The sequence below is a fragment of the Gallinula chloropus genome (assembly GCF_964237585.1).
Source record: "Gallinula chloropus genome assembly, chromosome: 4".
Taxonomy (NCBI): domain Eukaryota; kingdom Metazoa; phylum Chordata; class Aves; order Gruiformes; family Rallidae; genus Gallinula; species Gallinula chloropus.
The window spans coordinates 50321341-50347463 of record NC_140088.1 but is presented as its reverse complement, the minus strand read 5'-3'; the positions used below and the strand labels follow the sequence as shown (position 1 = coordinate 50347463).

The 26123-nt window shown below is 42.5% G+C and overlaps 1 protein-coding gene across 1 annotated transcript; it reads left to right on the top strand.

The window, feature by feature from the left end:
• Nucleotides 1–1536: 1536 nt before the first annotated feature.
• On the top strand, nt 1537–25320 carry ANXA5 (annexin A5). The gene is made up of 13 exons (XM_084262847.1): nt 1537–1574; nt 1686–1723; nt 8678–8762; nt 9826–9920; nt 10724–10837; nt 13132–13222; nt 14149–14228; nt 14675–14731; nt 19411–19504; nt 20753–20848; nt 21374–21432; nt 23526–23648; nt 24756–25320. Exons 2-13 carry the CDS (start codon nt 1715–1717, stop codon nt 24816–24818), a joined length of 966 nt encoding a protein of 321 aa, XP_084118973.1. The 5' UTR covers nt 1537–1574; nt 1686–1714; the 3' UTR covers nt 24819–25320.
• Nucleotides 25321–26123: the final 803 nt, after the last annotated feature.

Genomic DNA, 26123 nt, shown 5'->3' with positions numbered 1-26123 from the left:
GCCATTTGGCGGTCTGTGAGCAGTTACTGCTGTGTTTATGTGCCTCAATGAGATCAACAGAATTTTGGAGTGTGTTGAAGAGGGGGTGGATTTAGCTCCCACTTCATTTCTTTGTGTGCTCCTGTGTGCACTTTCTAGGGTGGCAAAGCCTGAAACATAGTCACAGCATGGCTTGTATCTGCCCTGGATATAATGCGTAAGGAGAAAAAGACTTTTGCAAGAAGAGGTGGGTATCTGTAAGCAAGGTTGTGCTAAAACTGCAATCAACCCATGTGAGCATCAGCTGCTCTTTGTTTAAACCATTTCATAACCCACAATACCTTCATGATCATTATTCTATGGCTAATCCATATGTGTGTTTCCATGTGCACATTTACGAGCAGCTCACTATTCCCTTCATGCACCTTTGAGCATGTATGGAATGCCATTTCAATGGATTAGATTGATTAGGCTTTAATAAGTAAATCAGTCTGCGTTAGCAAACCATTTGCTCCTCAGTCCTGCAAAGGAAGCCAGCTTGGTGGGTCTCATGGTATTCCTGAATTGCATGTGCACTTCTGGGGCAGCAACAAATGGTGGACAAAATATTTAAATTTACATCACGATCTGCGTTCTGAGGCAAACATGACTGACTTTAAGGCAGGAGTGACTGTTACACATTAAAATGTTCATGCGGAGAGATTAGGGTCATGTCTTGTTCTGGCAAAGACACTGAATTCCATTTGTGTTGCAGTCTTTTTTTCCTTTCATCTAACGTGCAGCTGGATTGTATTTGTACGGGTGAGGGAGCAAGTCTTCTTGCTGAATAGCCATGCAGACTGTGTCCTTGCTGCTCTGAACTGGATATATCTTCTCTGTACCTGGGTCACTGAAATGGCCCTGCTGAGAACTAAAGCGTGTCACCAGCCCAAATGCTTACTGATAGTCTGGAACTACAGCCCTTACGTTTGGTTCCAATGCTGTGCTTATCTTGATAGGGAAGGTCAGCTCCTAAAACACCTACTTTAAGATTCAGCACGGATGTCCCTTTAGTGATGGGCTGTGAGCCTCTCCAGATTAATGGAACCTGACTTCTTTTTTTTTTACCGCTTCCATCAGGAGGGGGCTGGGGTGCCTGTCGCAGGCTCCCTATCTGCAGACGTATTTATCCTTTCTAAAGGCTTACTAAGAAACAAAGCAGTAACCGTACCCGTTGGCATGACAGAGGTGGAGGAAAAAGCACACGTCTGAAGGGGATGGTGCAGCGGCTCAAGGGGAAGGGTTTCTCTGCTCCTTCCGAGCTTTTTCTTCTGCTCGTAGGGTCCCGGAGGCGCTCCGGCCCGCAGCGTGCCCCTTTTCCGGCCCAGCCGCGGAGGCTGGGGGGATGAAGTGCGCCTCGAAGACCCGGGGCCTGGCGGGGTGAAACCGCCTCCAGGCCGCCCGGGGGAGGCGGCCGTGGCTCTCCGCCAGTCCGGGGTGGGGCCTGGCCCGGCCCCTGGGTGAGGCAAGCAGCGGCGGGGCCCCGTTTCTCCTTCCTGCCTTACTCAGTGCTCTCGGTAGCTCTGGGCGGTGGCTGCTCGGCGGACCGACTTGCGGTGAGGGCGCTGCCCCGCAGCGAAGGGCGCCGGGAGGGGAGGCGAGGAGCGGCGAATAAGGCGAGGGTGATGGGGCAGGCTGGGCGCTCACTGTCGCATCTCTCTTTGCAGACTCGGACTCGGCCCGGCGGATTCCAGAGATGGCGAAGGTGAGGCGGGAGACGGCTCGCACAGGGCCGTCGGGACGGGCTGACGGCCAACCGGCGTCCCTCGACGGGCTCGCCTCTGCCTGTCCCGTCCCGGGACATCCTTCGTCGTTAAATGTCTCTCCGTACTTTTACTCATCGCTGATGTATTTTCAGTCTTCCTTAAGCTATCCCATCCCCAAGTCTGGGGAAGCGCGGAGGGGAGGGGGACGGGTAAGGCAGCTAATCATGTGAGGCAAACGTCAGCCACAAGTTTGGGTTTTTTCCCTGTCAGTTTCCACTAATTTGGCCAAGTTTTCTGTACTGTGTGTTTATATTGTGCCTGGGTGGAGGCTCCTTCCACTGGAGGAGGAAGGAGGAAAAAAATACGGCTGTGGCTGTGCGCAGTGGGGGCTCAGGCTCAGTACTCTGCAGTCCCCAGCTTTCTCTCAGCTAGCTTAACTTTTCTGGAAGCCTTGCGGTATTGCACTGTGCTTTGGTTTTTATTTTTCCTTTGCGGCCCTCGTGTGTTGCCTGCTGTTATGTTTGAGCCTGGATGAAGGCTTGAAAAATGTAATGGATTCTGGTGTTAGGTTTTATAGCTGCATCAAACTGATATGCTCTGGAAAGTAAAGTAACACTTTTTCACTTAATTGTAATAGTGGAATACTAAGTACTTAAAAGCTTTGGGTGGTTTTTTGTTGCTGTGGGGTTTTTTTTGTTTTGTTTTTATTTGAGGGGAAAATGATGGCATTTTTCTTTCTTTAAACATCAAGTCTGGTTTGTAGGATGCATCTTAGGAAGACAGGGACCACTCTGCATGCCGGTGTGAGGGATCTGACCAGGCAGAACTACTTGGACAGCGTTTTATTAATGTACACGTAGCATTGCTCGTAGTCTTGAGGATAACTACTTCTTAGTAAAAGGATGGAAACTGGCAATTCTCTTGTCCACAGGCACACAAACATTAATTGTTGATCTTTGTAAAAAAAAATGTTTCATTCTTCACTAGTGCAAGCCAGTTACTCTTGTCTTCACATAGTAAATTTTTCTATTGCTTGAGGTAACACTTGAGTCTAGGTTACTAACTGTGGTGGTTGGAAGTAGGTTGAAGCTGTTGGAATGATGAGGTCTTGTACTGGGTAGGCCTTGTCTTTCAATTTCCACATTCAGAGGGCTGCTTTCCACTGGAGTAGTAGTATTTGCCTGTGTGATCATGTAGCTGTGAAAGACTGGAAGTGTTAAAGCTTTGCAGCATTTGATTCTTTTTATAAAAATAATAATAAAAAAAGAAGAAGCTCTATCACTCATGGCAGGTGTCTGTTCTAAATTTTGCTGTGCCTGAAGCAATGGTAAGAAATAAAAATGGCTATTGGTCATGAAATGTTGACTGTCCATTGATAGTGGTTGGTTACTTATATGTACAACTAAAGGTTCAGAGTTCAGAAAGGCTGTACGGCACAGTGTATTGAAGTCCAATTCAGTCTAGATACTTCAACCAATGTTTTTATTCTTCAGCAATGTGAGTTATCTTTGGAGTCTTGGGCACAGAGGTATTTGTTCTGCTAATTATAGGCAGTTGTGGTTTGGGTTGGGTTTTGGGTTTGTGTTTTTTTTAAGACCCAAGGGACTTTGTGTGTTCCATGTGCAGGACAAAAAGGTTCATTCATTTTGTGGGAAAGCTACAGCATGTCATAATATGCTGTGTAGACTGGTCTCTCCATGCTTGTGTTTACCTGCTTGCTTTGGAGGAACACTGCTGTCCTAACAAGGTGTGTTCTCCCACAGACTCTGTATGTGTAGTGGTCTTTGTTAATGAGTAGATGCATGTGGTATGATCTGCTTGATGGACTTGGAAACGTTGCCCCATGTTTGTCAATTCAGAAATCTGGAAAGAAAGCAACAAGAATATTTTCTGCTTGCATGTTGTGGACTGGTCCCTTTTGGTCTCCTACTTCCAAGCTCTTCCCTGACCATGAAGTTGGGAGCATTGTGTGTAGCCATTTGTAAACTGCCAGGAAAGGATCGCTTGCTGCTGGTGAAGGCGCGGCTGCTGTGAGCTGTATCCGGAGTTCCTCTTCTGCAAATGTGCACGTGTGACTTGGAGCACAGGAATAGTATCACCAACTCCAGTGGTGCTTCAGAGGATTATGTCTCACATTCAAAACACTTTTTCAGAATTAAGTCCTAAACAGCTCTTTGAGTTTGTTGAGGTTACTCATGAGAGTGAGGTCTTTGACTGTTTTTGCAAAGGTCCCTGCAAATTCTTTCTTGTATTACTGTTGTTTGCTCTTCTCCTTCTCTCCCACCTCCTCTGTTTTTTAATACACTTTCTCTTCTCCCTGTCTTTGCTGTCTTTGTGATGTACTGACTCAGAGTTCAACACAGATGTTGTGTAATTCTGTTTCTTGTTAAGAGTTTAAATTTAGTGGGGCAAATGTGAGTATAGTCTGCTGACCAGAGCTTACCCCTTCCATTTCAATGGACGATCTGAAGCATTATTAAACTTGGGTGCTTTGTAGTTATGCACTTTTATTGGTTCTGTGAGACTATTCACCCACTCACAATGTGATTTATATCCTACTGACTTGGAAATTTTGGTAGGGATATAATGAAATAATTCCATACTTCTTACATGAGGCTACTTTTGAAGGACAGCTTGAGCTGGGATCTTAGTGGGGCCTTCCATGGCCATAAGGGCTTTTGATTTATCACCCAACACTGTGTTCATGCTTTATCTGTAGGATGTTTGTTCTTGTATAAGAAATCTTAAGGCAGCCTTTGATTTATTCTAGCACATGACCGTCAGGGCTTTCTTCTGTCTTCTGAAAATAGCATGCCTTCTCTTTTTGCCTACCTGTACCCTAGAAAGCATTCTCCCTTTTGGTTCTTACCACTCCATGCTTTTCCTGTGTCATCCTGTAAATAGATGGCTGCTTAAAAAAAAAGTCACATGCCACCTTTTCTGCATGAGACACTGGGCTTTCCAGTGGCAAATTGATGAGACCCTACTTCTGTTGAAGAGCAGCATCATGGCAGGGGGTAGCTCAACATCTGTGGGAAATCTGACTGGTAGGAACTTGCCTGAGTGGGTAGAGAGCAGGGGTAGCCAGGAAGAAGTCTGAATCAGTTCAAGCATGGTCTTTTGTTTGCTGGTAACAAATGCTTTGTCTTTAACAGTGGCTAAACATGGGATCTTGTGGGTGGGAATTTTTTTGTGCTCAGTGGGAAAATGTAAAAGGAACCTCCTTAAGTGGCTGTTGTTTATGTTACAGATAATGCTGTTGCCAGGATATGTGGCCACATGACATTAAATTGCAAAGCTGAAGTCCTTTCTTGGGAGAAGTTAATGTAGCTCGAAGGTGGTAGTTAGAAACATCTTGCCTGATGAGACTGAATTTTCTTTCCCTCCTGCAAACTTCTAGAGCGGAATAAACAACAATAATGGAGATTGTGAATTTCTTCATTTGGAAGGGCATAAATTCTAAAGCAAGATAATCTCTTGCTCTGAAGTATTTTTCCCCCTTTTTTTCTTTGCTACTCATGCTAATTTTGTTTATCTGTGGGCTTCATTGACCTCAATGGTAGGTGTCTAGACAAAATGGAAGCAGTGTGTAATCTCAAATTGCGCTGCACATGATTGTTTTACAACAGTGTCTGGGGGAATGAAGGAAGAGAAGAAGGTGGATAGGTTTTAGGTGTTATAATCTTGTGATATTTTTTCCTGCTGAGGTCTTGGGTGTTGTCTTTCTCTTTGTATTTTATTGCCCAGTCTTGGGTGTTGCTGTTTAGTAAGGGATCACTCTAGATTACAAAAGGATTTTATATCAAATACTATTTGTGTTCTCCTTTCCATTGATGAGCTGTGGGTTCTACTGGGTGGAAAACTTATTAACAAAAATAAATCTAGCCTGTGAGGTTTATTGTGTATTTGTTTGTGTAAATGAAAGGGAACATTCTTAGAGCTACTAAAAATTACTCTATAAAAAGTTGCAAGTTTGTAAATAAATGGTAAATAGTTGTCTTTCAGGTCACTGTTTTTCATATTAGGTCAGGACAGTGTAAGGTGCTGTGATCCATCTGCACAAAGCAGGGTTTTTTCTATAAAGTTTAAACTCTACCTGATGTTGAAGCTGTAGCTGGGTTGTCTGGGTTTTGTCAGAAACTCTTCTGTGTCGATCTCTTACTTGGTTAGAAATGTCTGGTTCATAGGTCCTATTTCAGATTCTCTGTGAGTGAAAGTTGACTCAAGTGATTCAGGCGGTGATGGTGGGTTAGAAGAGGTGCTTGCCCTCTCTCTGGCCAAAATTGCCATTTTTGGGAGGAGGAAACAGCTCTTCCCTCCAGGGACTGGCTTTGTCATGACTGCAGAGTTTTTTGCCATTGTCTGTTGATTCTGCAGAGGAGAAATTGGGATGGAATAACTAAGAAGTGTGTTCCTGGACAGCGGGGTGTTTTAGATGCGTTTGTCATTGTTAGAGATGGTGTGCTGGAGCGTTTCCTGCTGTCCCCTGATTGCCAGGCCTCACTACAGTCTCCTAAAAAGCTATGTTAGTAGGTTTCTGACCTCAAAGTTAGGGATGGCCCAACACTTTCCCAGCGATGGGCCAACTCTTGTCAGCATCACATCTGCCCATGTGTGGCTTCTGAAGGAAGTGGGGCTGTAGTTTGGCCTCAGGCGCACAAAGCTGTATCCCAGCTTGTCTTACACTCACACCCCTGCTGTGTTGGTGCCCTGTTGGCACCAGCATCCAGCACTAAGGGCAGCAGTTGTAGCTGGAGATGCTGCTGTTACAGCTGCTGTGTCTGTGGTACCCAGGCGACGTGGGTTTTTATTAGACTGGATGGCAGAGCTGCAGCAATGTTTCTGGTTTGCAGGCTGGGGTAGTCAAAGGCAGTTAGCCAAAATCCAGTAAAGGCTGTCTGTCAGAAGGGAGTGCCTGGAATGCGAGTAGTGCCCAGGCATCAAGAAAACTCTTTCAGGCTGCAGCAGAATTTCAAGCTTAGTGTATGTTGAGGCTTTCCACACTGTGCTTGGGAAAAGATGGTTATGGAAGGATTCTTCCTAATTAACAAAAGTGAGAGGGATGATGCAGAGACAGATTTAATCTAGCGTTTGCTGTTTGCACATATGCTGTCTAAAGTAGCCACAGAGGAATGCTGGGCTGTTATCACAAGACTTAGGAATTGTGAAGGGGAATTCCACTTGCTTATAGCAAGATAAGCAAAGGAAAACTTTAACTTAAAGATCAATAACTGTTTCCTCTGAGACGTGTTGACCATTGGGCATTTCCAAAGTAGAACTGAGGTAGTTCTGTGATATGAAAACAAACAGTGTGACATGAAACAAACCGGCAGGAAATACACTTTTCAGTAAGACCATACTGGCTGGTGTGGTAATAAGGGAGGGGGAGGAATGCAGAGGCTTTTCCATCTTTATCTGTTTCACCAAATTAAAATCAATTTATAAAATTGAGTCTCAAGTCATCGAGGCTTTTCTTTTTCATAATAGGCTTTGGAATTAGCTAGGAAGAGAACAGTAAGTACATACCACTGTGCATAAATTTGAATTGCTGCCTGAAAACTTGCTTGTAATGAGCAAAGCAGAATGCTTCAGGGGAATTGCTGTTCCTCTGAAGTATTCTGTATATTGGAAGGCATCTGCCAGAAAGAAGTTTGTTGTTGCTATCAAACACCATGATACTTCATGTTCCAATTTGCTGAATTATAGTGGAGGTAAACCCAGCTCATTACTGATTTTGCAATGGGAGGAAGGGGTAGGGAGTCTCTGGTGGCATTAACAGGTGGCCTGAGAGCCAACAGTGCTTCAGGGCAGTTCCTGGTTAGTGTTTGCCTGCTCTTTTCTCACTGTGCTCCTCTGGCTGACCTGACTGGGATGGGTACATTGGCTTGAACTCCAGGCACTGTGTGGCTGAAATTGCTAACTTAGAGGGAAAGGCTGTATCACAGGGGCCAGATGGCTGTGCTGCCTGTGAAATAAGCTGGTGCCAGTCTCAGTAGGTGTCTTGGCGCTACCTTTCATGATCTTTCTTGAGTGGAAAAATGCCCTGCCTGTGATCATTACTACTTTTGTATAGTAATGCTTACAAGAGATTTCCCTCCTTCGGCTTCTAGTAAAAACTCCCTGTTCCCAAACTCCAACTGTTTCCCCTTTTGGCCCCTGCTTGATTCTTCTAGTTTATAAGTTAACTACTGTGCTGTGTACATAGAGGTTCTTGAACTGTCATGTTGAAATGAAGGCAAGAGTTTTCTATAAGGGTGATAAATACCCTTTTGTGTTTGACCCAGAGGGAAAGTCTCTGAAGAGCTATGTTCCATGGAAACCTAGTACAGTGATTTTTGTGTTCGGATGGGCTGATCTTTTATCCTTATGTTTAAACTGTTATTTCCTTTTAGCTGTAAACTACTATGAGAAATATAGCTGAATCACTTGAGTAAAAACTTGTTTATGCCAAGGAAACATGCTGAAAAAATTGAAAGCCATTGCAGAGTTTAGTAGGTCTCGATTGCAATGTGATGGAAAAAAATCAGCGTGGTACTGGTTGAGCACTGGTTGAGATTTTCTTATTTCTAAGCATGTTTTGGATCTTGTGCAGTTTTTCTAGCCTACATGATTTGTACAATTAATTTCTTAAAATACTTCAACAAGTGATAATTTCATAGTAACTTCCCTTAATAAAATTCCTTAGTAACCAGTGGTGTAAACACCCATCCTGCAAACTACCCTTATGCAAATACACCTGGACTTAGCTGGGGTACTGCTGAGTAAAGCAGTGGTAGTATCTTCTGAGTGAGCTGTGTTTAAATACCCAGAGTGCTATTTAGTCAGACAACTGCAGGAAAAGTGCTATTGTCTTTTGGATTGTGGATTCAAACTTAGTCTGAGCTCATGTATGGAGAACTGAAAGGTGCTGTCTTGTGTTTCATATTTGTTTTCCCTTTCTCTCCCACCTCTAGTACACAAGAGGCACTGTGACAGCCTTCTCTCCTTTTGATGCCAGAGCTGATGCAGAAGCTCTTCGTAAGGCCATGAAGGGAATGGGTAAGAACAATTTATTTTACAAAAAGGAAAGGGCACTGTCTCGTTTGAAAACATCCTTTCTGAATTAATTTTTTTTCAATATTAGCAGTTAAGGGTAAGGCATGTGCCTACATGCCATGGAATGACAACCCCAGGACTGCAGGAGTCTGGGTGTGACCTAGTTTGATCCTGCTGCTCTCAAGGATGTTTAGGTTAGTGTAAGAGAAAAAGAAAAGTTAGGTGGTTTTGCACATTCCCCATTAAAAACTGATGCTCCCCAGGCTTCTCTGCACAGGCTTACACTACACAGTATGCTGGACTATGAATGTATGGTAGGCAGCTAAGGAGAGTTAGGACACTACAGTAGAAGTTCTGTGCCTGGAAAATGTACAACAGTCCCCCTCGGTCTGGAAGGTGGGTGAACGTGTTACAGTTACTGAGATAAACAAATACAAACACGTAGCACGAATGTAGGTGAAGAAGTGGTCTGTAAACTTATGCTGTAGCTTTGTGCCCCAAAACTTCCCTGTGAGAACAAATCCTAATTTGCTACTTTGTTTGAAGCTGCCTGCAGGAAGCAGAAGGAAGGAAAGAAGGAAAATGTGAAGTGCCTTGCCCTACTGACAACTTTAGTTGGTCTGCTAAGATGCTGTTTGGGCTGCCTTGCCAGCTATCATATATAAAATAGATAACAGCTCTGGGGTGTTTGGGATTACTGGACTGAGTTTTGCTGGGAGTCAGGTTGTTTATTCTAACATAAATCCCTTGGTGAGCCCAAAGACAAGGCTCCTCTGCAGAATACAGAGGGTGATTAAATGTTATAGCTGATGCCTGGGGTGCTGGGAGCAGATTCTGGAACAGAGCACTGATGGAGAAGAAACAACAAATAAGTCCTCCAGACATAGTAGTAGAACACCAAACCTGGCTGCTCAGCCTGCGGTATGGTGACATTTGTTATTTAAATGCTTCTGCTATTCATCAGTAGACTGTTATTTTCAAAGCACCTTTCATTGCCTTTTGAATTTGTGCCACTGCTGTTTGTTTTTTTAGAGTGTGTTTGTAACTCTGTTCTTTCCAACTTCAGGGACTGATGAAGAGACTGTTCTGAAGATCCTCACCAGCAGAAACAATGCTCAGCGTCAAGAAATTGCATCTGCCTTTAAAACCTTATTTGGCAGGGTGAGAAGAAAAAGCCTCTAGAATTGAGTTAAATGTGGCCTATGATTACTTAAAACTGTGAGACACATTCATTACACTCCCTGTAAAAAGTTCCTTCGAAGAAAATCTAGTTTTGCTCCTGTCCCTCCCTCTGTCTCTCCTGACGTTCCCTTAATTGCTGGCTAGGTTAGAACAAATAAGTTATTTTCTTTTTTGTACTTTGCCTCAATATGTCTTTAAATGGGATTTTGTGTGAGAGCTCCTATAGTTTCCTGCTAGTATGCGTCTAGTACTGACCTTGCTCTTGGTATGGAAGGAGTTACACTGCAATCCTTGCATCAAAATATTTGTGATAGCGGGAAAAGAATTTTTTTAGAGCTAGAAAATGTGACAAAAAAAAACCCACCCCAAAGCAGCCTAATACCATCAGAGAGAACAAAACCAAATAGATTGGTAGAAAAAGCTGTCAGTGAGTTCAAAGCAAGGACAGCTCGTTTCTTTCTTCCAGCATTGTTGGATCCTTTAACGTGCAGGCTGGGTAACCTTTGTTTCAACCAGCAAAATGCAGTGAACGACTGGGGCTTGAAGGATTTCTATACTGAAAAATAAAATACCACAATTATGTTTAGGATTTCCAAATGCCCTTGTGTCATTTTCCTCTGCCTTATTTGTCTGAGTCAGTTCTGCTGTCAATTGAAACAAAAAAAACCCTGTCCTGTGCGCTTTATGACGTGTCTCCAGAATCTTCTAGCTTGCAGACACACATGCATCCATTTAAAGTGACTTGGTCCTTGCTCATTACAGTGCTGTTTGTTCTGCATTAGGATCTTGTAGATGACCTGAAATCAGAACTCACTGGCAAATTTGAAACCTTGATGGTATCTTTGATGAGACCAACATACATTTTTGACGCTCATGCACTGAAGCATGCCATCAAGGTAAGCGGAGTGAGGGAGGGGAATAAATACATTACATGAAATATTTGTTTCTCTTTTGTTGTTTTTAAGGAATGAACTTCTGGTTGGTAAGGAGGATACTAGTAGAATTAGCAATGTTATGCTAACATCTGCTGTGGTTTTGCCTGGAATCTTGTTCTATTAACTCACTTTAGAGCTAGGTACTTTACAAATCTGGTCTGTATAATATTTGATGTGAAATTATTTTCCTGAGAAGCTTGTAATCTTCAGAGCACAGTGTCACTATAGATGCAGATTAAAATCTACATGGCATAAGACTTGTTCCTTTTGATTTAAATACAATGACTAGATGTGTATGTTGCTTTTATATTCATTTTGCTGCTGAAGTCCAGTGGGCACAAGATTTTTTTCTGCTGCGAGCAGCCTCAGTTTTACAGCTAGACAGCTGGATGCACGGGCTGCAAATTAGTTCAAGGCATTTTATTCAAGTGTGATGATATTTGTATGTCTCTTCTATACTGTTGCTTAAGCTAGAGAGTGTTTTGCCCCTGATGGATTACAGCGCAACCCCAAAATTGATGGGCTAGTGTACTTATGTAGACTGGTGTCCACCAAAATCATGAGTGGGTATTATCTGTGCTATTGAATGTGTTCTGAAAGCTGTCTCCACTATTACTGAGGACACTATTGTTAGCCCCGTCAGAGTTACGTGTCTAACACTTCTCTGTAGCTGGAAGCATTTGGTGCCTTTCTGGGAAGGCCAGGTAAACAAGCAGTTCACCATCCCTGTGTAGATATTGTAGTGTGTTTTCTTCCTTCAGGACATTTTTTTTTAATTGTCATACCTGTCTGATACCAACAGCCTGTGGAATTTCAGGAATTTGGTGTCCATGGATTATTCACAGAACCCATTGATTAAAGTATAGGACATTGAACTTGACTATTGTCAGGTAGTGCTTGGTGGGGCGACACTGACATGTAAGCTCCCAAGATCCGTGATGACCAACTGGTTAATGTGTAGTCTTTAGTCAACTGTGCAATCTAGTGAACCCATGACCCAGCAAATAGTATCTCAGACAACAGAAACTTTAATCCTGCATGTTTTCTGTAATGTCTTTTTATGCAGTGGTGGAAGGAGAGATGGCACCTGACAGAGAAACTGATAAAGGTCTTGTTGGCTAAAAGGACAAAAATGTCTTCCTGTGCTCCTCTTGTTGACTCAGGAGTCAATGACTGACAGGGAAATGACAGAACAGACGTGTGGGAGACAAAATAGAGATAGCGAAACAAGAGTGCTTTTCTTATTGTCACTTACAAAAACTGATACTAAACACGAGATAACAGAATTTCAGAGGATGTGTCAGCACAGGAAAAGATGGTGATACGAGCTGTGGTTCCGCTAAGGGGGATAACAACAGTAACAGTGTGATAGCAGAGACTTCGGTGCAACGTAACAACTCCGCTAAAAGTGTTGTGCCTCTGCTGAATTAGAACTAATATAACTAATGTTACTGCCTGCTCTTGAAACAATCAATGTTTTGAAGATTATTGTGGGTAAGCTGGCAGGTTGGTACTTTGGATATCTCTGTATGCAGTTAGTATTTGTGGTTTCCTTACGGGAAAGCATGTCAATGACATGCTGAAGCAAAATTACATAGTATTGTATTTCAGTGTTGCTTTTGTGAAATGACTCCTTTGGAAGTGTAAAGAGGAATTGCTTATTCTTATGGAGAAAGACTCAGGCTTGCAGAAACAAGACAGTGGCTTGGCTTTCTGTAAATTTTACCCTTGTGAAGTGAAGAGCGTCTGTTGTGCTCGCTGTAATCACGGTGCAGCAGTTTAAATTATCTGGGCTAGCAATTCTCTTGTAAAACGTGTTTATTTGCAGTGAAAGGGAGAATGGGTTTAACACAGCACAGTTCACACAAGGGTAAAGATCATTGCTGGGTGGCTCTGTGTTTATCTGTCTACTACTTGATGAAAGTATGCGAACTAGAGTGAAGGTGGAAACTGTTACACTTACCTTGATGCTACTGACTAATAGTGAAGAACAACTGGGGTATATCTGGGTGTGCTTGGGCATGGAAGGGCTCATCTGAATCCTGCAGCAGTGAGCCTTTGGTGAGTGTTGGGTTGGTTTTAAAAACAATCATGCTGGAACTGGAAGAAATTCTTTCCAAACCCCCCACAATATACAAGAAAGAAGAAATGAATGTTTCTTTATTTGGTCCAAGCGTATAAGCTGATGCTTATGAAGGGAATTCTTGTTTTCTTATTGTTATTCCATCAACTGATTTGTACTTGCACCCCTGCAGGGAGCAGGAACCAATGAGAAAGTGCTGACGGAAATTCTTGCCTCCAGAACACCTGCAGAAGTGCAGAACATTAAGCAGGTTTATATGCAAGGTAAAGTTCTGCATAAAATAAAGTTCTAGGGTCTCTGTTCAGTTCTCTTAATATGAATTTTTTGGCTCATCTTTCAATAAGGTCGATCTGTAAACTGCTGAATGTGTCCAATAAGTGGGATTTCATTCTACTGTGTTGCAAAACTTGGTTTTGAAGGAAACTAGAGTTTTGATTGTAAACTAAAATAGCTTTTATATGAGGGCTATGACTGCAGGTTATGGTGCTTTGTGATTTATGCTTAGAATTGATTCAGATGCATTTCTTTCACCCATTCTTTCATCCAGTTTCCATCCCTGTGACTTAAAGGGGATTGGACGGAAGAAAACTAGTATGACATAAAGAAATGGAAGTGATCTTTTGCCTCTTGCTCACTGCTCTGTTCAAATGCATTTGCATTAAAGCAGGTGCAGCTTTATGGTTGTCTACAGGAGGATGTGCTTCTTACCCTGAGTGCTGGGTTGTGGGGTTTTTTAAGGCAGTGTCTAATTCAACAGATTTCTTCTACTTCCATGGAGATTCCTGCCATGCAAGAAATTCTCATATCTTAAAGTTCAAGCAAAACTTAGTCTCCAAGGGCAAAATTTATTACCACAAGAATTTTCTGGGCTCACAGTTGGAGAGTTGTGACACTGACGTATTTTAGCATAACTCCAGATCTGTATGCTCTTAGCTCCTTAAAGAGCTGGATCTCTGCACATCACCTTGTCTTTCAAAATACTTTTGAGTAATCTGTTCCTGATGCTAGGTGCTTTTTACCTCTCTTTTTAAATAGTTATAAGTGAAAGCTAAGTATTTCTTACTTTTTAAAGCTGTTTCTGATAAATGATTCTACAAGCTGTGAGTCCAATTAACTCTTTGCTTTTTCATGCTTTCTCAAAGTAGTGAGGAAATCTGTAAGGTGGTGAATGGGTATTGCTCTTTTGCAGAGTATGAGGCCAACTTGGAGGATAAGATTACAGGAGAAACATCAGGCTATTTTCAGAGACTGCTAGTGGTCCTTCTGCAGGTCAGTGTCTCTGGGTGCGGGCACTCACGGGTGTTTTTCACATCTCTCTTCCTGTCTGATATACACTTGTCACCTTCTGCTTACCAAGCTGGGATTCTAGATAGACCTAGTGATAATCAGGATCAGTTCTGAAACTGAGTTGCTTCTCGTGACTTGCAGGGTCAATCTGGAGGTCTGTTATGGGCCATTTTCCACATCACTAATTGAAAAACTTCTGTGATAGTCATGGGTATAGCAGGATGGCTGCTATGTGGGGTTTTGAAGGTAGTAGGAAAACAGAACACTTATTTCATGATGATACATACAAGTGGGAGGGCGAAGAAAAATAAGGGGATTTTGGAGAAAAACTAGGGTTTGACTTCTTGCAGGCTCAATGTAACAGAAAAGTTGTGTTTTGATTCAACTTTTGATTCTACAGTTTAACAACTTTTTAAAACTCTCTTTAGGCAAATAGAGATCCTGATGGCAGAGTTGATGAGGGTCTTGTGGAGCAGGATGCTCAGGTGGGTGAATGTCTTGGGGTTTTGGGGTATTTCTATAAGTTACCTTGCTAAGAGAATATACAGCTAGAATTCGGATGTGAGAGAGAAATTGTTAAGGTTCTGTGTTTCTCAATACATTTTCCTGTGCTTTTATACATTCTGGACAAAAGTCTCAGCCTGAAATGTTGGGATCAAGAGCTTTGGCACTTCCATGTTTCAGGGTAAAGCATGTCTCCTTTTGCTTATTATTTAACGATGTGTGTGAACGGAACAGCGATTAAATCACTAGAAGAAACATGTTTGCTGAGAATTTGGTGCTGTGACAGCCGCTGCTGGAGAACTCAGGGACGTTAACGGTTCATTCCTGACTTGAACATCACTCTGAATTCAGTCCTTACATATAACATGTCATATGCATGCCACGGTGAAATGTTAATGGCCTTTAAGGACTGATGCTTCCATAGAGGATAAAATACTAAAGAGAGAAAATGTACCCAATATTCTGCTTTACTGAAACCAGATGACAGCCTAAGAATTGCCTTTAAGGGACGCACGTATTGCCCTCTGCAAGTGTTGTCCAGGATGTCATCGCTGAGCGCTGAATCATAGAATCATAGAATGGTCTGGGTTGGAAGGGACCCCAAGGATCACAAAGTTCCAACCCCCCTGCCATAGGCAGGGCCACCAACCTCCAGGCCTGGATAAACACAAGGTTGCCCAGGGCCCCATCCAACCTGGCCTTGAACACCTCCAGGGATGGGGCATCCACCACCTCTCTGGGCAGCCTGTTCCAGCACCTCACCACACTCTCTGTAAAAAACTTCCCCCTAATATCTGATCTAAACCTTCCTTTCTTTAGTTTTAATCCATTCCCCCTTGTCCTGCCATTACCTACCCTTTTAAAAAGTTGATTCCCCTCCTGTTTCTCTGCTCCCTTCAGGGACTGGAAGGCTGCGATGAGGTCCTCCCCTTCAGCCTTCTCTTCTCCAGGCTGAATAAGACCAGCTCCCCCAGCCTCTCTTGGTAGGGAAGGTGCTCCAGCCCTCTAATCATCATCATAGCCTCCTCTGAACCCTCTCCAACAGTTCCAGATCTTTCTTGTACTGGAGACCCTAGACCTGGACACAGTACTCCAGCTGGGACCTCACGAGGGCAGAGTAGAGAGGGACAATCACCTGCCTGTCCCTGCTGGGCACCCCTCTTCTGATGGAGCCTAAACCTGTGCTCTAGACAGGAAAAGGAAAACCAGCAGTTAATTGGTGTCCTTGGTGCAGTCTCTTGCTGGATCATCTTGTCGATGTTTCAACAGTTTAATTACAGAACTCATTTAATGCATGTTTCTTCTCAGTTATTTCAAATGACTCTGCACTAGATGTTTTCATCTCCTAAATTTTCAGTTGAGCTGAAAGAAAATATATGGATTGTTCCAGGAGGAAAAGCTGAATACCACATCAATAAAACATTCTCCTGATGATAGTGAGGCAAGATGGAGAGACAGAGAAGCAAACCAGATTTTACTGGCTTAGGCCTATTCTTTGTTATGTAAATTCAGAAAGCATTGTTCTCCTGCTATTAAAATTAATTCCTTGGAAATTTGAGCTTGAAAAGTAGCAAGGCAAATGTTTAAATGATGAACTGATTTAAATTCTATTGATTGTTTCTTGAAATTGTGTCAGTCTTGCCTTTAGCTGGGCTTCCATAATTAAGAAAACCAATGAACCACAGGCCTTTGTAGGTAGGCAGACTCTTTTTGACCTCTTTAATTGAGTTTAAATGAGTGTGTAAATTTAGGAGCCTCTGTAGCTAGATATAGGAGAAGTCTTGGCTTTCTAAATGCTCGCTGTGGGGTTTTTAATGGACATTTGGCTTGAGGTGGGACGCAAACAGAGAAGCGTTCTCTTTATTGATACGTTTGTGTTCAGCATCTAACACAGCTGGAACAGATTCAGAGAATTTTCTAGTAGTTATTGCTAGGTACAGATGGTCAGCATTGAAGTTACATGATTGTGCAAATGTATTGTAAGACTATTTCTGGCTTCCTAATGTTTCTCTTGATTGATATGATATTTTGAGAAGGATTTAATACATTAGAAAGCAATGTTTTTGCTCCGTGGTGGTTTTTTTAATTTTGAGGCCTATGATTGCTAAACATTAACTCAGAGCGGTGGGGGAATGGGCATTTATGTTACACCATAGTATGAATATGCAGGGAACTTTTCAGAGACTTTCTTTTTCAGGCAGTTTATCTTATTGGAAGAGATTTTGTGACTATCACTTCAAAAAAAAAAAGGTATGCAATTGAAGCACACTTCAGGTGTTGCAGAGCAGAGAGGCAGGTAAAAGAGCTCATGAAAGTGCCGTGCATAACATGCAGTATCTCTAAAGAAGTGCATTCCTGAACGCGGTATTCAGCCTTCACGTTTGCTACCAGACCGAGAGTGCTGCTATTCATTTGAGGAGCTCAGCATCTGTTACTTGAACTAAATATCACAGAATCATAGGGTTGGAAAAGACCTTTAAGATGGAGTCCAACCGTTCCTATCCTATGCTAAACCATATCCCTAAGTACCTCATCTACCCTTTTTTAAAACACATCCAGGGATGGTGACTCAACCCCCTCCCTGGGCAGCCTTTTCAGACCCTGACAACTCTTTCAGTGGAGAACTTTTTCCTAACATCTGATCTGACCCTGCCCTAGTGCAGCTTTGTGCCGTTTCCCCTTGTCCTGTCTCCTGTTACCTGGGTGAAGAGACTTATCACCCACCTCTCTACAACTTCCCTTCATGTAGTTGTAGGTGGTGATAAGGTCTCCCCTCAGCCTTCTCTTTTTCAGGCTTAGAACCCCCAGCTCCCTCAACCGCTCCTCCTTATAAAGTTTGCCCTCCAGCCCCTTCCCCAGCCTGGTTGCCCTTCTCTGGACTTTCTCAAGGACCTCAATGTCCTTCTTATGGTGAGGAGCCCAGAACCGGACACAGCACTCGAGGTGTGGCCTCACCAATGCCGAGTACAGGGGCATGGTCACTGCCCTGGACCTGCTGGCCACGCTGTTTCTGACACAAGCCAGGATGCCATTGGCCTTGCTGGCCGCCCAGGCACGCTGCTGGCTCATGTTCAGTTGGCAGTCAGTTCTTGCAATGCATTAATAGCTTTTTTTTTTACCCAACCCTTTTGCACTCTATGCCATTAATACTAAAAGACCGTGCAGCAGTCACAAACATATTTAGAACAGGATTATGGGACAGACATAAATAGGAAGTTTGTAACATCCTGTTCTGTTTCACAGTATGGCCATGACAGGTGGCCAACAGCATTGTTATGTGGCAGATTTATTTGTCAGGATTTCTCTTAAATACCAGATTGCCCGAATATAGGTACTAACCTCTTTGCCTGTCCTCTGCTCACTGAGGAGAGGAAAAATCACCCTATGTTACTGTATGTTCAAACTTTTCTCCTTATCTATGTACGTTCAAAACTTTCTCCTTTAACTGTTGGAGAGGGTTCAGAGGAGCCACGAAGGTGATTAGAGGGCTGGAGCACTTTCCCTACCAAGAGAGGCTGAAAGAGCTGGGCTTGTTCAGCCTGGAGAGGAGGCGGCTGCGGGGAGATCTCATTGCAGCCTTCCAGTCCTCAAAGGGAGCAGAGAAACAGGAGGGGAATCAATTTTTAAAAGGGTACACATTGGCAAGACAAGGGAGAATGGATCAAAACTAAAGGAAGGAAGGTTTAGATCAGATATTAGGGGGAAGTTCTTTACAGAGAGAGTGGTGAGGCGCTGGAACAGGCTGCTCAGAGAGGTGGTGGATGCCCTGTCCCTGGGGGGGGTTTCAAGGTGAGGTTGGATGGGGCCCTGGGCAACCTTGTGTTTATCCAGGCCTGGAGTTTGGTGGCCCTGCCTGTGGCAGGGGGGTTGGAACATTATGATCCTTGGGATCCCTTCCAACCCAGACCGTTCTATGATTATGTGGTGGTTAGCACACAATTTGGAAAAAAGCTCCTGAGTGTTGGGAAAAAGAACTTGTTTCTTTTTTCCTCTTACTTTCGCCCTTCCATTGCCTATTCCAACTTTTAGAAGTGCTTTATTAAATCCTGCTAATTGCCTGGTCCTTTTCTGCATTGCAAAGAGACTTGCCTGAAGAGAGGTAAATGTGCTAGAACGATTAAAATCTGTTACCGATCTGATTTCGTATGGCTAAGAATGTAACAGCCCACAAATCCTGCTTCTGAGAGCTTCTAAATCCGTCTTCCACTCCTTGGAAAACTTCCTCCTAGGCGAGTTAGCATGGCGCTCTCATGAGTGTGAGTCATTGTGTAATAAAGCTTTGCTAGTCTGATTTAAGAAAGGGGAAGGAAAACCAAAATAAAGTAAAGCCGATCCTACAATGAAAAAAGCAGCATTGGGAATGGATTTTATATCCTGTATTATCCAAGTTTCAGAAAACTTCAGGCTTGTGAAAGGGACTGTGCTCACATTCAATTTTAGGGCCTATAGCAGTATTACTCATGTAAATGTTTTCATGGTTGATTGCAGAATTTATCACTTATTTCTTTCTAAAGTCAAGTCAGTGCTTGACATTTTTTTTTTCCCTCCAGCTCTAACTTGTTAGTAAATTTAATGCTCCTTAGAGTGAGACAAATAGAGCTTTACAACAGGGTGGACACATAACAAATGCTGTTGTTTTGATGTCTTGAATTTACAACAGGTTTTGTTTAGAGCTGGGGAGCTGAAATGGGGAACAGATGAAGAAAAGTTCATCACCATCTTGGGAACCCGAAGTGTTTCCCATTTAAGGAGGGGTAGGTGGAGTGGTTCATGTGCTTAAAGTCTTCTTCCTAATGTCTCAGTGTTACATGAGTGGTGGTAGGAATGGTAGAAAGGTTTTCTGGTGCTGCAGTTGTCAAGCCCAGAAATCTTTAACTGTCTTTTCCCTCTACTTAATACATTCAGTTCTGCTTCCTGTAATTCAGTTTGCCCTTAGCAGTGGTGTTCTACTTGAAGGAATGGTGCAATATATCTGAGACACAGCTGGGGTGTTGCTTTCTGGATGCTTTTTTTCCTCCTTTTCCCTTTTGAAAGAGAGGTCATGGCAGTAGAAATGATGCCGACAGTCGATTGTGAGTCATCATAATCTGATGGAGATCAGCCCTGAAAAAAATCAACCCTTTTATAGGTTCATACTTTACTAGCTGTTAATAAAGAGACATTTTTTTTCCCCTGCTCCTTACCCATTCATAAGTCTTTTTACCAGGCTATTTAGGCCATTTGAAATATTGATCAGTAAGCTTTGCTTTAGTTCACCAGTCTGTCTTTTTCTTTTTCCTTTTCCAATCTGTGAATTTATTTGGGTTTTCAAAGATAATTTGATGTGTGGTTTTAGTTTAATTTTTTACTGTTATTTGCATTAAAATAATCCTAAAGTTTTGATGCACCCAATGCTTACTTAGCATAATAGTAACAAGATTTCATAGACTGTTCATCAATACAGTCTTGAGTAGACAGCCGAAAGGTCAGTTTGTTTGGGTGAAGTTAATACGATGTAGTAGCCCAGTGTAGACAAGATGGTAGATTCAGGCTAGATGATAGCTGCACCCTGGGAAAAACACTTATTTCCTAAAAAATTCCCTTCTTTCCCTTTCCTTCCTCTCCCTTTCACTGGATATGCTCACAGAATGGTTGAGGTTGGATGGAACCTCTGGAGATGATCTCATCCAACCCTGCTTGAGCAGGGCTACATAGAGCAGGGTGCCCAGGGCCATGTCCAGATGGCTCTTGTGCATCTCCAAGGACTCGATAACTTGGTGTCCACTAGGACCCCTCCAAGTCCTGTCTGCGAAGCTGTTTTCCAGCTGGTTGACTCCCAGCACGTCCTAGTGTAGGAGGTACAGGTACAGGAATGCGTTGCATAGAAGCAATCTGGTAGGAAATGAGTATTTAAAATTGGAGAGAGGGAAGACTGAATGAATGATCACATTTGAAGTGTTGATGGGGAGATACTGGGAGAAATGTGGCTAGACACATGACTAAGCATGCTTTCTCTTTTGCAGTGTTTGACAAGTACATGACTATTTCTGGCTTTCAAATTGAAGAGACCATTGACCGTGAAACCTCTGGTGATTTGGAGAAGCTGCTTTTGGCAGTTGGTAATTAAGTCTTACTGGATGTAGAGCTGCCCTTATTTTACTCCCAAGTCTCCTTAAACGTAATCGTTATAGGAAGTGTCATGAAAACATGGTTCTTTTTTAAAGTCAATCACCTGGAATCTATTTCTGTGTTTAGAGAACAGGCCTTTATTCTTCCTTTAGTAGAAGGTGGAGGAGAGGGTGTGGTGGAGCAGAGAGCCGCAGAGGTGAACTGCATTCTGTTTTTTCATGTGCACCTCTGTCAAAGTGAGCCAAACATCCATGTTTGTATTCCTGGTATCTCATTTAGGAAAACGTCACAGTAGATCTATAACTGGCAGTAGAATTTGACTAGGTCTCTACATGGTGTATTCTAACTTGTGGAACCCAAACAGTTGAAGCAGAGGAACAGATTAGCTTGCAGCTTTATATACTTGATTGTCCCCACTGGAGAGAGTGATCCAGTAACACACACCTTGTCTTGACAGTGAAAGCTTGTTCTGTATTGAATAACAAACAGTAATTTAATCCTTTGCCTGTTTGCAGTGAAATGCATCCGAAGCGTGCCTGCCTATTTTGCTGAGACACTGTATTATTCCATGAAGGTATGTACATGTTTTCCATGTGCCACTTTCCATCTCCCCCAGCAACAATTCCTTTCCCTTTCACTTGTTCTTCATTTCCTCTTTCACTGCAAATACCAATGGGATACTCTGTCACTAAGCATCTGCAAAAGGTTTGGGGAATGCAGATCTGGGTGAGGATACAAATGATTTGTAAACTTTACTTTGAGTTCACTGTAAGTTTGTCAGACTGTAAATCTTTTATGGGAAACATTGGTCTCATCAGTTGTTTTTGGACTTGGCCTTGTTATGTTGGAAAATAGATGACTGGATCCACTGGGCACCTTCAGCTAAATACAGACTGCAGTGTCTTTAGGCGTTGGTTGTATTGAGGAAGTAAAGATGACCAAAAACTGAATTGCAGATTGTGCAGCTTTAGCTCTCTTTGTTTTGGAGAGGAGTGTTTATAGCCTGAAGGTGTAGTTAACTCTGAAACACATTTTGCTGACTATCCATCCCTTTTTGAGAAGGCAGAGAAACTTGTCAGAGAAAGAGGACAGAGGCTTAAAAAGCTACAAAAGATTCTGGGGAGGAGTCCCATCAGTGGCACAGCTGTGTTACTGTTGGCATCGCCTCCCCTTGGATGGGAAGAGATAAGTAGGGAACACTGTATTTTTAACTCACAGTGGCTAATATTAATTAAAACCAAGGTAGGTAGCCTATTGTTTTCAGGAAAGTTATTGGCTTCACTGAAGAATTCCTCCCTTCCTCTTGCTGAAAAGTGCTGAAGTAAGTTTCGCACCAGATGGTTGTGTTGATGAGGTGTCACCATGAGAATTAGTGAAGAGAGGTTCAGTGATAGCCTAATCTTTAAAAGCTGCTTTACCACGTTTATAGACACGGGTGTAAAATAAAGTTCAAAATATACTACAAGTATTCTGTAGTAGGAGGAATATTTTTAGCCATTTATTAATTTTTATTTTCTGAAGTCTGCAATAGAAAACCTTTTCCTGTAGATTTTAGAATCTTTGACTTTTCTATTCGGAGGGGCCTGCTTAACATCTGCTGGTGCGATTCCCAATTAATTTTTTTAAATAATAAAAATCATTAAGCATTTCAGGTAAGAAAGTTCATAATTTATTACTCTGGCAGAAGAGTTTGTACTTGTAATTAATCAGTTTGGCATGGCAAAGTTCTACAGTGTGCAGAATTTGCTTTCATTGTTAGATGGGGCAGAGAATTACCAGATCCTAACGTCAAATCCTACTTGGAACCCACCGGACTCACGGCATAACTTTTGAGCAGCTTTAGGGCATTTTTAGGTGTAATCCAAGAATATTACACCCAGTCGAAGGATTGAGTGACCATGGACATTAGGCTGAAGATGATCGTGGGGGCTCTGCCAAGTCCTTCCTTGAGGTGCATTAGCAGGTCAGCATGTGAACATTTGTATTGCTTCAGCTTGCGTGGAGTCTGACTTGTCTGAGCAGGAGGGGTCAGGGTGTCAGCCTGGCACAGCTTGCCAGCGCAGGGACTTCAAATGTTGAAAGCAATAAAGAGTGGAGCATGTTTGTGGGGTTGGAGAAGGTTTATGAAGCTGCTTTCACACTAAACAGCTGAATAACTTGTGGAAGGAGTTGCTCTGCCTGTGCCTCGCTGTATGACGTTACATGCTTTCTATTGGTCAGTGGTAGGATTTATGTACACACTTTGGCAGTCTCAGACCACACTGAAAGGGTGATTTGCATGAGATTCTGATCGTGGTGGTGAGATGTCCTGCTGTGTAACTGTGGGACTGGGTTATTTTAAATTGATATGGGTATTCACGATACGAGCCTGTGAGATGGAACGTGGCATAAGAGGTCTGACCAAATGTCACTTCACAGAAATCCAGGGATCAGATCACCTTGTATCCTCAGTCCTCTATTCTCCACATGGCAGTGTGAATGTCTTGTGATGCTGTCCCAAATATCCTCCGTTCTGGAGTATAAATGTAGTGATGGGGTGTTTTGAGACATCACTTGTTGCACTTGGTGCTTTCATGTTGTACTCTGGTTGGTTGTATTGGTTGTTTTGCTACAACATCTGTCCAGAACAAACTCCTATTTTAATATTATTTAAACTTTTCTCTTTAGGGGGCTGGCACTGATGATGATACCCTGATCAGAGTCATGGTTTCAAGAAGTGAAATTGATCTGCTGGATATTAGAAAAGAATTGAGAAAGAATTTTGCAAAGTCGTTGTATCAAATGATTCAGGTAAAACTACTGCTCCGTTGTCAGGGAAAATGGGGGTGATTGAGATGTCATTGTTTCTGCTGTTTATTGTTATGGGAGGGGGCAGATGTGAGTGAAGTTGGACAACACTGCCCTTGGAGCAGCAGTGGCTGGTCTGCAGTTTTGTGAAGCACCATGTAGCATCACTGAAGTGGGGGACACTTCCTATGGAAAGCTAAAGGCTTCTTTCGGCTCTTCACTAGGACAGCAGACATGGGTTTCTGAAATGGCAATTACTTGTACACCTTTTTTAGCTAGGGCTTTATTTCCTCTTTCTGGGCTGGGCTCCTTCTGGTTTTCAGTGCTTCAGAGAGGGTGCTGGCTTCAGAGAAATAATACTGGAGTTAGGAGTCCCAAATGTCACGAGGTTGAAGTTTCAGTCTTGGATTGTGGTGTGGAACCTTTTGCAGTGTTTCAAAGTGGAAAGCATTTCACTGTGGAATTAGTCTGAATCATAATCTCATCTGGGTGGATAGGAAAGAGCCAGCAAGAAACCTAGAGCCAGCAAGAAACACAGAGCCAGCTGTTGCTGAAGAGATGAAGCCAAGTGCTACTTTTTTTTCCCCTAGTAATTTTTTTAATTTCAGTATTTTAATACTGCTTTTTACTTTCTTCTGTTATCATTCCTAGTGTTCTGAGCTCTTAAGTAGGATGGGTGGAGTTGCTTTTGACACAGTCAGAGTCAGGCCCATACTAATCTCTGCAGAATTAGGAGTAGAGCTGCTTGATTACAGGGAGCAGGGCTGGGGTGTAAGTGATGGGAGGTGTGCTTTGCTTTTGGTGCTGATTCAGGCTTCTCCTTTGCTTGGACTTTCTTGCTTGCAGATGAATGCTTTCTAATATGCAGTGGGTAACTCAGTTCTAGAAAAGCTTTTGGAAGCTCTTTGTGTTTCTGAAAGTTTCTCTGTAAATAGAGCTCTAACATAAGAGACACAGAATTTCCTTGCGTCATTCCTGAGTGGAGAGTCATCCAAGTGGATTTCCTGTGGGTGGGAAAAATGTCTAATCTGTTGGAGTTGTCCTTGGCTGCAGCTTTTCTTCATATTTCTGTGGTTGTGACTCATGGTGACTGGTCTGTTATATTAACAGAAAGATACGTCTGGGGACTACAGGAAAGCACTCCTGCTCCTTTGTGGTGGAGATGATGACTAATGGTGACAGTGACACGGAAGATTTGTTGTATCCCAGCTTTGCAGCCCTTTAGTTAGCATGTCCAGCTAAATTTTTGTATCTTACTGCTTTGTGGCTGTTGGAATTTATACTAGTATTGCACTTATTAAAAATGAGCGTATTGTTATCCAAGTGATAGCTGATCCCTCCTCTTCCTGACACCCCAACTTCCAGGAATTTCAAGTGCCTTCTGTGAGTATAAGAGAACTGCCTTCATGGAAGATGGGTACTGAACACAGAACCCAGTTCTTTGCAAGCGTTGTGCTGAAATAGGAAAAACAAAATAATCATGTATTTCACTAATATTCTGAAAGTCATCCTGCTTGTTTTTGGCTTTTATTCCTTACATTTCCACTGAACGTTAAGCTAGCTCTAACACTGCAAATGAAGATATCCTTTGTATGTAATATTTGAATGAATTTGCTGAACATAATACAAGCAATCATTGGAAATCTAAAGGACCAATAAATCGTTTTCCCTCTCAGCACAGTTGTACGTGGTTTTTAATGGACAAAGATCAGTTTTTCCCATTCATATGATTCCAGTGTTTTAAACTGTTGGTGTATTTTTCCTACTGCAGCTGTATGTCTTGATGTCTAGTATATAGGTGTTGTGGTGATCCTGCTGTTCAGTATAGCTGAAATAGCAAGTCATTGGTACTTGCTGGGCATTGTCATCTCATTTCGTGCTGCTTTGTCTTTTTCTCCTCCAAAGCTGGAGAAAGGAAGGAGCTCTTTTCACGGTGCCAAAGTAGAGCAGATATGCTGCACTTGTAGAACCAATTGAAGACATTTGGGATGGAAACAAGTAAAGAAGAGGTAGGAAGACAGTGATCTTGGGTGAAGAGAGGGTGGTTGCAGCAGCAATCTCATCAGGTCAGCAAGGAGCAAAACACAGCGTGAGAGAAGTATCAGTCTATTATAGAGGCTGCCTTAAATTCACTGTTTTAGTTCATTTATGACTAGGTCTGAAAATTAAATTGATGTGTGTGAAGGAGAATAAAGAGCCTTCTGCTTCATGCATTAAGGTTTAAACACCATGGTTCTAAATTTAGCGTATTGCTTAGTTGCATACATCAGCTGTAGAAACTGCACATTTTAATAGTCCCGCTGAAACTGATTCTTCACAGATTAAGAGCTTTAAAACTTTCATATAAAAGAAATGTAAAGTTAAAATTTTTTATTGTAATTCTGAATTGATCTGTCATGATCTCTTGCTAATAATTACTTGATTTCCAATGTAAAATACGAAGGCTCTTTTTCTAAGTAAATATGTTAACTGAAGTCT